Source organism: Geotrypetes seraphini, chromosome 8 (assembly GCF_902459505.1).
Source record: "Geotrypetes seraphini chromosome 8, aGeoSer1.1, whole genome shotgun sequence".
Lineage (NCBI taxonomy): Eukaryota > Metazoa > Chordata > Amphibia > Gymnophiona > Dermophiidae > Geotrypetes > Geotrypetes seraphini.
Genome location: NC_047091.1, coordinates 135,895,467 through 135,908,576, shown reverse-complemented (window position 1 = coordinate 135,908,576; position 13,110 = coordinate 135,895,467). Strand labels below are relative to the sequence as shown.

General features: G+C 44.1%; 1 protein-coding gene across 1 annotated transcript in view; it reads left to right on the top strand.

Moving 5' to 3' along the window:
• UFD1 (ubiquitin recognition factor in ER associated degradation 1) overlaps positions 1–11,093 on the top strand; it is a 40,096-nt gene extending 29,003 nt beyond the window's left edge. The window contains exons 10-12 of the mRNA XM_033956043.1: positions 6,684–6,772; positions 6,950–7,031; positions 10,362–11,093. Of these exons, the coding sequence (XP_033811934.1) occupies positions 6,684–6,772; positions 6,950–7,031; positions 10,362–10,436 (246 nt within the window). The 3' untranslated portion in view covers positions 10,437–11,093. The remainder of the gene's footprint in view (positions 1–6,683; positions 6,773–6,949; positions 7,032–10,361) is intronic.
• Positions 11,094–13,110: the final 2,017 nt, after the last annotated feature.

The window sequence follows — 13,110 nt, the reverse complement described above, 5'->3', positions numbered from 1 at the left end:
TCCCAATTACGCCTCCAGCTGATGCAATCCTCCTTCGATGCATTCGAACTCTCGGCACGTGCTGCCGCAAGCGCGGTAGCCATGCGTCGCCTGGCATGGCTCCGTACAATCGATATGGATCCCAACCTCCAGGACAGACTCGCCAACGTACCATGTGCGGGAGCTGACCTGTTCGATGAGTCTATCGAAACTGTTACCAAGAAGCTGTCGGATCACGAAAAATCTTTTCAATCCATCCTGCGGCCCAAACCCAAACCTCAACAGTCTCGACCTTCCAGGACACCCCTGATTTACCAGCGGCGTTACATGCCCAGACAAACGCCTGCTGCGAGACAACCTGCGAAGAGACAACCTCCCCAGAAGTCTCAGCAAAAACCTCAGCCACCGGCTGCACCTAAGGCTCCCCAGCCCTTTTGACTCCCCTCCTGGGAGCATAACCGACACCGTTCTGCACTCAGCCTCTCCCATAGGGGGCCGCCTCCATCTTTTTTACCATCGATGGGAGGCCATAACCACGGACCTATGGGTCCTTACCATCATAAGAGAAGGATACTCTCTTCAATTCCATCGGGTCCCCCCGGACCATCCTCCAAGAGAGTATCCTTCAAGCTCGACACAGACCGCCCTTCTTCTTCAGGAAGTCCAAACCTTACTTCAGCTTCGGGCTGTCGAGCCGGTCCCGTCAGACCAATTGAACCGAGGGTTCTACTCCCGGTACTTCCTCGTCCCGAAGAAAACGGGCGACCTGCGACCCATTTTAGACCTTCGGGCCCTCAACAAGTTTCTGGTCAAAGAGAAGTTTCGCATGTTGACTTTGGCTTCTCTATACCCCCTCCTCGAGCAGAACGACTGGTTATGCTCCCTGGATCTCAAGGAGGCCTACACTCACATCCCCGATCACCCGGCCTCCCGAAAGTTCCTCAGATTTCGGGTGGGAAATCTGCACCTACAGTATCGAGTGCTACCATTCGGCCTCTCTTCGTCCCCCAGAGTCTTCACAAAGTGCTTGGTGGCACTCCGAGACAGGGGTCTACAGGTGTTCCCATACCTCGACGACTGGCTCATCAAGGCCCCGTCAGCCCCAGAGGTCACTTCGGCGGTCTTGGCTACAACCTACTTCCTCCAGAATTTGGGCTTCGAGATCAACTTTTCCAAGTCTCATCTACAACCCACCCAGTCCCTCCCCTTCATCGGAGCGGTCCTGGACACCACTCGACTCCGAGCATTCCTGCCTCTGCAACGCATGGAGTCTCTTCTTCATCTCTGCCAGTCGGTGTCTACTCGCCAAACCCTACCGGCGAGACAACTGATGGTGCTCCTGGGCCATATGGCCTCCACAGTACATGTGACACCCTTTGCCAGACTCCATCTCAGGATCCCCCAGTGGACCCTGGCATCACAGTGGAATCAGACGTCCGATCCACTATCCAAACACATCTTAGTCACACCTGCTCTTCGGCAGTCTCTACTTTGGTGGATGACCTCTTCGAATCTATCCAGAGGTTTGCTGTTGCACTCTCCCCCCCATCAGAAAGTTCTCACAACCGATTCGTCGAATTATGCATGGGGGGCCCACCTGGATGGTCTCCGCACCCAAGGATTCTGGACCAGTGCGGAAAGACTACACCAAATCAATCTACTGGAGCTCAGAGCCATCTTCAATGCGCTCCAAGCTTTCCAACACCTACTTCACGACATGGTGATCCTCATTCGCACAGACAATCAGGCTGCCATGTATTATATCAACAAGCAAGGAGGCACGGGCTCGGCCCTCCTTTGCCAGGAAGCTCTACGAGTCTGGGACTGGGCGGTGCGCCACAACGCCTTCCTCAGAGCTGTCTACATTCAGGGGGAGAACAACGTCTTAGCAGACAAACTAAGTCGTCTACTACAACCGCACGAATGGACTCTCCATTCCAGCCCCCTTCACCAAATCTTCACACAGTGGGGGACGCCTCAGATAGACCTCTTTGCGGCTCCCCACAACTCCAAACTGCCTCAGTTTTGCTCCAGGATCTACACTCCTCATCGCCTCGAGGCAGATGCTTTTCTACTGAACTGGGGGAAACGATTTCTATATGCGTTCCCACCATTCCCGCTGATCCAGAAGACTCTGGTCAAGCTGAAACTCGAACAGGCCACCATGATTCTAATAGCTCCTCGGTGGCCCAGACAACCTTGGTTCTCCCTCCTACTTCAACTCAGCAGCAGGGAACCAGTACCACTCCCAGTGTTTCCTTCACTACTTACTCAACATCAAGGATCACTGCTTCATCCCAACCTGCAGTCTCTCCACCTGACAGCTTGGTTCCTCTCAACGTAACCCCTCACCAATTCTCACAAGAAGTGAGGGAGGTCTTGGAAGCTTCCAGGAAGCCCGCCACTCGACAATGCTACTCCCAGAAATGGACTAGATTCTCCTCATGGTGTGTTTCTAAATCAAAGGAACCTCAGCGAGCTTCCTTATCCTCCGTGCTGGACTATCTCCTACACCTATCTCAATCTGGGCTCAAGTCCACATCCATACGAGTCCACCTGAGCGCTATTGCGGCGTTCCACCAGCCCCTACAAGGGAAACCCCTCTCGGCCCATCCGGTGGTCGCCAGATTTATGAAAGGACTCTTCCATGTTAACCCTCCTCTCAAACCACCCCCAGTAGTTTGGGACCTCAATGTAGTCCTTTCCCGTCTCATGAAGCCCCCGTTTGAACCACTCAACAGGGCCCCTCTTAAGTATCTCACCTGGAAAGTGCTTTTCCTTGTAGCCCTTACGTCCGCTCGCAGAGTCAGCGAACTCCAGGCATTGATGGCGGATCCACCATTCACAGTATTCCATCATGACAAGGTGGTCCTCCGCACTCACCCGAAATTCCTGCCTAAGGTGGTCTCCGAATTTCATCTCAACCAATCCATTGTACTTCCAGTATTCTTCCCTAAGCCCCATTCTCACCACGGAGAATCGGCCCTTCACACTCTAGACTGTAAACGTGCTTTGGCTTTCTACCTGGATCGCACCAAGCCACACAGAACCACTCCTCAACTTTTTGTCTCCTTCGACCCTAATAAGTTGGGAAGACCCGTATCAAAGCGCACCATCTCTAATTTGATGGCGGCTTGTATCTCTTTCTGCTATGCCCAGGCTGGATTATCACTTCCTTGTAAGGTCACAGCCCATAAGGTCAGAGCAATGGCAGCCTCAGTAGCATTCCTCAGATCAACACCAATCGAGGAAATTTGTAAGGCTGCCACCTGGTCCTCGGTTCATACATTCACCTCACATTATTGTCTGGATACTCTCTCCAGACGGGATGGACAGTTTGGCCAAACAGTATTGAAAAATTTATTCTCTTAAGTCGCCAACTCCCCCTCCATCCCACTGAGGTTAGCTTGGAGGTCACCCACTAGTGAGAATACCTGCCTGCTTGTCCTGGGATAAAGCAATGTTACTTACCGTAACAGTTGTTATCCAGGGACAGCAGGCAGCTATTCTCACGTCCCACCCACCTCCCCTGGGTTGGCTTCTCAGGCTAGCTACCTGAACTGAGGAGACACGCCCGGACCTCCGGGCGGGAAGGCACCGGCGCATGCGCGGTGCGGGCATCTAGAAACTTTTAAGTTTCTACAAGCAACACGTGCTTGTGAGACGTCCGTACCGGGGCTCTGTCTGATGACATCACCCACTAGTGAGAATAGCTGCCTGCTGTCCCTGGATAACAACTGTTACGGTAAGTAACATTGCTATTTAAGGGAACCAATACAACTCTCTGAAGTCTTGGGGGTGATTGGGGGATTGAAGAATGGTAAATCCCCAGGGTTAGATGGGTATACTAGTCGATATTATAAACAGTTTTTGGAACAATTGGGGCCTCTCCTAGTTCGGGTGGATAATGGAATCTCTACTGGAGGTCAATTGCCGCCTACAATGGGTGAGGCTGGGGTGGTCATATTACCCAAACCAGGTAGAGATCCGTTATTATGCGGGTCTTATAGGCCCATATCATTGCTAAATTTAGATGCAAAAATTGTGGCTAAGGTCCTAGCTTTACGTTTGGGGAAGGTTTTACCGTCCCTGATTCACCAAGACCAAGCGGGGTTTATACAACGGAGACAGGTGAGCGATAATATTAGGAGAACCCTTAATTTACTTTGGGAAGCAAGCAATGGTAAGGAAAAGGCGGTTTTAATATCGGTTGATGCCGAGAAGGCATTTGACTGGGTTATATGGGGATTTTTATGGGATGTTATGGAAAGGATGGGACTAGGAGGGCCGTTTGGAGATTGGGTCCGGGCTCTCTATGCCGCACCGAAGGCATGTTTGCGGATTAATCAATCTTATACTGATTTTTTTTCCATCTTTAGGGGAACTCGGCAGGGATGTCCACTCTCCATTGTTGTTTGCAGTATACCTTGAACTACTTGCTTTAGCCATCAGAAACCATTTAGCGTTGGTTGGATTTGTCACTGAAGGGGAGGAACATCGAATAGCGATGTTTGCGGACGATATCCTACTATATGTGGGAAAACCAGAGATATCCATACCCCATTTACTGCAGCTATTTGATACCTATGGACAGATTTCGGGGTTTAAAATAAACTTGGCTAAAACTGAAATCCTGAATTTGACCTTGACAAAGAGGGAGGAGGATGAGTTACGGGGCACTTTTCCCTTTCGATGGGCTGGTCGTGGGATCAAATATTTGGGTATTTTTATTCCTTCGGATTTAGGAAAGATATATGAGACGAACTATTTGCCTATTTATAGACGAATTAGGGCTGACCTACAGCGGTGGAATGGCCTATGGCTGTCATGGTGGGGCAGAATAGCAATAATTAAAATGAATGTTCTTCCTAGATTGCTGTTCTTGTTTCAGACTCTGCCTATATCGGTTCCTTTAGGGGAACTGAGAAGCTTGAGTAGAGAAATCAGTAATTTTATCTGGCATCGTAAATCCCCACGATTATCCCAATCTTTGCTGTGGGCTCCCCGGGAAGAGGGGGGGTAGAGGGTTACCTAATTTGGTGTGGTATTACCAAGCAGCTCAGTTGAAGCTGGTGCTGGATTGGGAACTGGGGGAACACAAAAATGGAGTACAATTGGAACAGAGATATAGTGGTAGGGAGCCTTTGAAATATAGGCTGTGGACTTCTGGCCCCCGGCAAGCATGGATACAGAGCATACCTAACCCTTTCGTACAACACTTGGTGAGGGTTTGGACCCAGATACGTTCTAAATTGGGAGGGGGGGCTGTGGTATCTTCCTTGGCTTATATTATATCTGAACCTCAATTCTCTGCGGGTCGCAACAATAGGGTTTTTCATTGTTAGTCTCAAAAGGGGATAAAAGTATTTAGAGATTTGGTTGGGCCGAATGGAATTCTCTCTTTTAATATACTTCAACAGAAATATGATTTACCTGAAGGAGATTGTTTTGCCTATCTTCAAATAAGACATTTTATGCAAGCTCAGGGTTGGGAAACTGGACTGCCACTCACAGGGGAAACACTGGAGAATTTGTGGATATTACTTCAGAAGGTGCCTAAATCATTATCTGTGCTGTATCAATATAGGAGGGGGTGTTCAATTCCTAATTATTTGTTTCGCTTGCAATGGGAGAGGGACTTAGATGTCAGGTTAACAGCTAAAGATTGGGAGGCAATATGTAGGGAGGTGTATAAAGCTTCTTCCTGTGCTTTGGTTCAGGAAAATGCGTATAAGGTTCTTACAAGGTGGTATTATACACCGGAACGTCTGCATAGAATGTTCCCTCGAGCATCTGATCAATGTTGAAGATGTGGCTCCCAAGTGGGGACCTTTTTCCATATCTGGTGGGGATGTGGGATCCTCAAATCCTTCTGGAAAGCGGTGATTGATACTTTAACTGAGTGTTTGGGCGAATGTGTGATGCTTTCTCCTTTGAGCTGCCTTCTAGGACTGTATAATATCAGGGAGCATGCCTGGCAAACTAAATTTCTTCGATGGGGGTTGGCAGCAGCTAAATGCCTCATTGCCAACCATTGGAAAAATGCTGAGGCCCCCTCTCATACCACCTGGGTTAACCGATTGCTATCTTTGGGGAGGATGGAGTTAGCAGTGGCCAGGAGGCGCCATACCTATATTATTTCCTTCCATACTTGGAGTAAGGTGGAAAATCTGTTGGACACACTCTAAGGGGTTTCCTAGTATTGGTTGCTCTGTTGTCTGCTATGTGAAGGGGGGGAGGGGGGATTGTGGGGTACATTGGGAGGGGGAATATGGGATGGAAGGGGGACGGGATGGAGAAACTTAGATGAGGCTGATGAATGATGTTGTTTTTGATTTGGGGATGTGGCTCTGTTGCTTTTTCTGTTGTATTACATGTATTGTACTTGTACTTGATATTACTTCTTATTTGTGGTTTACTAATATTGTACAATATATTGAAAAAACAAAAATTTTCCAATAAAAATTTATAAATTTAAAAAAAAAAAAATTTATATATCGCCTGGAGTTTCAGCAGTTTCCAAAATAACATACATAAGAATAACACATACGTTACATTTTACAATATTTCAAAACATCTTTTATACGTGCAACCTGAGGACGCCTCAGTATCATCCTTTACTGTCACAAGGGAGCAATTCACAGATGAGCTTTTCTTTTAGGAAAGATGAGGTAATTTTGACTAGATTTGGCTTCTGCTTACAGGCGTTTTCAGGCTCTGGCAATCGATTGGATGGGAAGAAGAAAGGGGTTGATCCCAATCCATCACCAATCAAACCTGGAGATATTCCACGGTTAGTTGATATGGTATGCTGTTTGCAGTGCTTTGCATACCTCTCTTTTTTTACTGAGTCCTCCCTGATGAGAACTGATATGCGACAAAAGGTTTTTTAAAAGATATTCCTCTTATGGTCTGGCTCAAGAATTTTAACAGCTTACTCGTGACTTCATCTCTTTTCTCATTTTAACAGAGGAATCCCTAACTATGACTTTAAAATTGGAAAACTCACCTTTATTAGAAATTCCCGTCCACAAGTCAAGAGAATTGAAGATGTGAGTATAAGTACCTCTTTCTATATACACAGATTTAACTGTGAGGAGTGGGAATGTCAGCTTATGCTAGCGATGTAGCTTTGGAGGAAGTAAGAATAAAAGCAACATGCTATGCCTTCTTATCTTACCACAAACACAGGAATGTTGGCTAGGAGTTCCTGCTGCAGACCTCTTCCCAGTGTTGACTAGTGTGTTGCTTTGCTGTATCTATCTTAACCTGTAATTTCCTCCTGCTACATGTATATATATGTGTGTGTGTGTATAGACTCCTGCACTTCTGTAGCAGATTCAGGAATGATGAATGGCCACATTAAGAACCGTGTGTGGTTGTGCATGCTGTACCTTAGAGAGAACTCTGGTAGGGACATTTGGCCCTTTTGTCAGCTGGGAGCAGAGGTAAGCAGCAAGAATCTTAAAATCTACAAGTTCTGAGTTACATACAAATCTGACTTAAGAACAGCTTTAAAAACGTAATTCGTTCTTAACCCAGGGACTGCCTGTACACAAACAAGGGTGAATCAAAAATTAAAGGCAATCAGGGAGGAACTAAGATGGCAGAAGCACTGAGTTGGCGGTGTTAACAGCTCAGTTCAGGAGCATTTCTTTTTCCTCAGCGATGCCACACTCTAAACGTTAGGGTAGTGTCCGTCCCGAGCTCGCTGCGGTGAGGACATCTACCCCTATCCAGAGGTCAATTCTGGACTTCACCGCTGCTCCTTTTAACCCCGTTGGCTTACCTGGAGGTTTGCTTGAGCCCTCTTCGGCTGAAAGAGTGGCTGGGGATGTTGAGCTGGAGGTTTCTCTCTCCCCTTCCAATAGCTGTTCTGCCGCTGCATCCTGCCCGACTTGCAGTCTGATCAGGGAACACCTGTGTAGATGTAGATGCAGGGGAGACCCCAAATCAGGGGGTCGGACTCGCAAGAGTTTGTGCAGAGCAGGGAGCTCTGGTAGCCGGCTCTGAAACAACAAAACTAGCGGTGAGAGAATTTGAGAGAATTTGAGTCTCTTGAGCGTTTGAACTCCTTGGTGGCTAGATCTTCGCAAGAAATTACTGCACTTGTAAGTACAGTTGATGTTTTGGGAAGTCCCTGGATAAAACTAAAGAAGATTTCTCTAAGGAGATGAAAGATGTAAAGGACAATGTAGCAGGTATTCAAGTTCTAGCTAACGGTCTAGTTAATGAAACTATGTTGAATAGAAAAATTGAGCAACTAGGAAATTATAATCGAAGGTTAAATGTCCGTCTCTTGAACTTCCTGAAGGCTTTTGGTGTGACACCTGCAGATATGTGGAAGAGATATTTAATTGAAATATTAAAAATTTCCCCTGAACACATTCTACCATTAAACCGCATTTACTATTTACTTACTAAAAAAAAACTGTTGGCTCTACGCCAAGAGCAGAGGAATTGCCACCACAAGAGACAGACTCATTAAATGTTACTGAATTATTAGAATCTACAGTCTCCAAATCCACAGAGAGGGCTACATTGTTCACATCTTTTGTCTTTAACAAGATATGAATGCTATTATGAGATTATATTTTTGTAATCCTCAAATTCAGTTCCATGGGGAAAAAGTGTGGATGTTCCCCGACAGCACAAGAACTATGCAAGAATGGAGAAAATTTATTTCTTACTGTGAGAACTGAGTAACTCTTGGAGCAACATTTCTTTTGGCATATCCGAGAGTTAAATATGTCTTCTACACACCAGATCAGTTACATTCTTTCTTAGACTTGAAGAGTCTAGCAGCTTGGGAAGGTTTAATGAACAGTAGAAAGAATGGGGGGTTAAAGCTGTTAAGCCTATTCCTATTTGTATTTCCTTTTTGTTTCTCTTCATTCTATTTAACCTCCTCCTTTTGGTTTATGGTCAAAGAAATATTAATTTTTTCTTCTTTTAGTTTGGTGGCAAATTGCTGGGCCATATTTTGAAGTTTTCCATCTGTTTTTCTTGTACAAGAGGAATATTCTTGTGAATTATGTTAAAATTTCAATAAATACAATTTTAACCCCCCTCCCCCAAATTAAAGGCAATTGTTAAATTACTCTGGAACAGAGCTAACAAAATGCAATATATGTACTTGTACATTGCCTTTAGGATAGTTTGTTCATACACAGTGCAGTGGCAGCCATGAGGTCAGAATCATAGACTCTCCATTGCAAGATTGCACCATTGAAGAATAACATGCAGTAATGTGCTTTCTTTGAGTAGAGGGCATGAAACCTCAGGAAATTCACCATCAGATATTGATTCGGTATGGACAGAGCACCATGAATCAACGAAAAGTTTGAGTGGGTAAAAAAGGTTTAGAGCAGGAAGAACTGCTGAAGGTTGTTCTGGTCGCCCATTAACATCTTGCACATAAGAGCACATTGACAGAGCAGATGCCTTGATAATAGTGTCTCAATTGGATGTAAATATGGATATCAGCTAAGGATCTGCATTTGCATGATGACTTGGGATACAGGAAAGTGCACATGTGACCCAGTTCCTGAGATGATATGAAGATCAGAGTATTTTGGAGAGAATTGTCACCAGTGATGAGACATGAATGCATTATGTGATCTGGAGAGCATGATGGAAGTAAAGAAAGCGGTGCTCACCTGGCTTTGGGAGCAGCCGAAAAACTTCTTCTCTGCAGGAATGCAGAAGCTAGTTAATGATACAACAAATGTGTCATCTTGCAAGGGTTATGGAAAAGTGATATGTTCAATTGCTCACAATTAACGTCTATCAAAGCCGTTAAATGTATTTTGCCTTTACTTTTTGATTTATCCTCGCGTATGTATGTATGTATGTAGTCTTGTGGCATGAGCCTTCTTTTTCAAACACCTAGAAATTTTTTTAATGCTTAATTTTGTATTTCCCCTCCTCCATCCAACAGACCTAGTCTTGCTATTGTAGCGGGCCAGGGGCTGTGCATCATGGTACCTTGCAGAACCCTGTAATCAAGGGTCCTAAATACAGCTGTGTTAACCTTAAATATTGACCTTGATTCCTCCCAATCTCTCCACCCCTAGGTTGTGATCACTGCCACCGTAGTTTCCCCTACTACCTTAAAGAGCAGAAGATCAAAATTAGGAATTGAACCAGGGCTCTTGCCATACAAGCCACTAAGCTGCCTCCTGCTGTTTTGTTTTTTTTAAGCTGCTGGGTCCTTCAGTTGAGGAAAAAGTGACTGATTTTTTAAGCATTCAAGCAATGATAGCCTATTTCTTTCACTCCATTTACATGATAATTGATAATGTAATATTTTTCTAGTACTATATATTGATGAAAATATGTCATATGTGGAGTAGTAATGCTCATCTTATTTTTCCTTCCAGGATGAGATTGGGAGCAGATTTATTGCGTTCTCGGGTGAGGGACAGTCCTTGCGCAAGAAGGGAAGAAAACCCTAAATCAGAGTTGTGGCTGAATGAAAAAATAAAAAATAAAGCAACTTTGCACCATCCTGGCTTTTAATTTTTGACTGTGAAAGCTTAAGGATGGCTAGTGTTACTTTATCACAAGGAACACTTTCCTTGCTATGGCATTGATGCATGCTATTGCATTTTATTTTCTAAAGTTTTACTACTTGTTACAGTCTGAGAACAGCATCTTTTGAGCTCTTATTTCACAGGCAGAATTTACTGTTCTGAACCCATTTATGTGGCCGCACCTCGAATACTGTGTAAAATTCTGGTTGTCACATCTTTGAAAAGGTACAGAAAAGGGTGATGAAAATGATAAAAGGGATGGGATAACTTCCCTATGAGGAAAGGCTAAAGAGCCTAGGGCTCTTCAGCCTGGAGGAGATGGCTCAGGAGAGATATCATAGAGGTCTATAAAATATTGAGTGGAGTGGAATGGGTAGATGTGGGTTACTTATTTATTCTTTCCAAAAATACTAGGACTAGGGTGCATGTAATGAAGCTAATAAGTAGTAGATTAGGAGAAAATATTTAACTTAATGTGTAATTTAAGCTCTGGAATTCATTGCCAGAGAATGTGGTAAAAGCAGTTAGCTTAGCAGGGTTAAAAAAAAAAAAAAAAAAAAAAGGGTCTGGATAACTTCCTAAAACAGAAGTCCATAAGCCATTATTAAGATGGATGTGGGGAAATCCACTTCTTATACCTAGCATAAACAGCATAAAATGTGTTTTACTCTTTGAGATCTTACCAGGTAGTTGTGACCTGGGTTGACCACTGTTGAAAACGATACTAGGCTTGATGGACCTGCAGTCTATCTCAGTATAAGAACATAAGAAACGTCTTCACCGGATCAGACCAAGGTCCATCTAGTCCGGCGATCCGCACACGCGGAGGCCCATTTAGCTTTTATGTTGTAATCTTAACAGAATTTACTTTAGAGTAGTTTCTGGCATTCATGCACGAGAGAGTCATTCCAAGTGCACAAGACTTAAGGCAAGTGTCCAGAAGTTCAGACTGGATGCAGTGTATTTGTATTACTTACTCAGGTTCTTTGAATACTCATGTTTTTGTAGACCTCCTTGCTGTAATTTTATAGTACAGTTTAGAAAGGACCTCATCTGTTTAAACTTTTTCTATAGCCACTAAAAAAAAATCAGGTCTGAAAAGTCAATAGTAGCTTGATTCAGGTATTAAGCTTTTATAAAAAGAAGACTAGAACAAAATGGTGGTTTAGCAGATGAGGTAATGCATGAAACTTCTATTCCAAATCAAAAAGGCATTGCTGTTTTGTTACTTAGATTTGTTTTTTATGAACTTTTTTTTGTATTTTTGTGTATTATTTTTTTAAACTGTCTTTCCAAAATAAAGAAAATAGAGGTGGTATACAAAATCCAAGATACAGATGCAACTAGAGAGAGTTGTAAGAAAACATTTTATGATATCTAGTATCTGTCTTTGCCATAGAAATTTTGCATAAAGTTAACTTCCCATCAGTAGACTAGTTTTCATAGTGTTTGTCAGCCAGGGGCAGGGCAACGCAACACAACATTAAACACACATATTGTGCTGTAACTTACCTGAGTTTTTTATATGAACTAAAACTGGCTAATTTTATCAAGGCACTCTGGCCTGCCTAATGGTAAGAATTGTTTATAACGGTGCAGAAAATGTTTGATTCTTGAGGTGAGGATGCAGCAGAAGTGGTGATAGCTAGTGTCCAAACTTAATTCATTGTTGCTGGATTCTGATGCGAGCTGTTTTTTTCTGGCCTTTTGACTAAAACACGCCTTTGTGATGGCTGGGCTGAGTTGGAAAAATATAATTTAAAAATATAGGACAAAATCCCTCAAATTTAATGTACAGTGCTGTGTGCATCTGGTAGCGCTATAGAAATAATAAATAGTAGTAGTAGTTTTTGTAATGTAAAGCGTAGGGTACCAGAGCCTATTAGAGGCTGATGGTGGTTGAACAGGAATTAAAGAAGCAAGACCAGAGACTTCCCAAGGCAAGCAATGAGATTGAGTGGCAGGAGCTCTTGAAGTGCAAGCCTGGGGTCACATGGCACTTTTAAGATGGTAGGTTTAGAGTTTTTTATGGGTGACTTGAGTTTACAAATGAAGGTAACGGACCTGAGTAGAAGAGAAGCTTATGTTTAAACTGGAAGTAGTAGCTTTAGTATAATTTACAATTCCAGTGCAATAGGAATGGTATGCTGAACCTTGGGGTACTCTGTCCGTTCTCATGAGCATACTACAGAAAGATGTCAATCGCAGCTTTTAAAACCTCTTCCTTCTCCCAGGAGTCTGCTGCCTCCTTCAGTTTCTCTTTCTGAGGCGAACATGAAAGGTGTCTTTTGATCTGCTCAATTTATTTCACTCTAGTTGCAGTCTTTTTTTGTGAAATTAGAGATCCCTTTTGATAAGGGTCTAGTCTGCCTGCATAGAGAGAAGCAGATTTTAAATCTGCAGCTGGCAGGTGTATCCTTCGGGGACTGTTTCAGCTAACCTGCTGAAGATTATTGGAGCTCAGGGTCGGTCTCCCTGGAGTTCACTTGTCCCTTTGACTTGGTCAAGGGCTGGAGCACAGGCTGTTTTAGGCGCTAATAATATTTCTTCAGGGAGCTCATGGTGTCAGCTGTGTTTTGTCTCCCCCTCCCCCCCC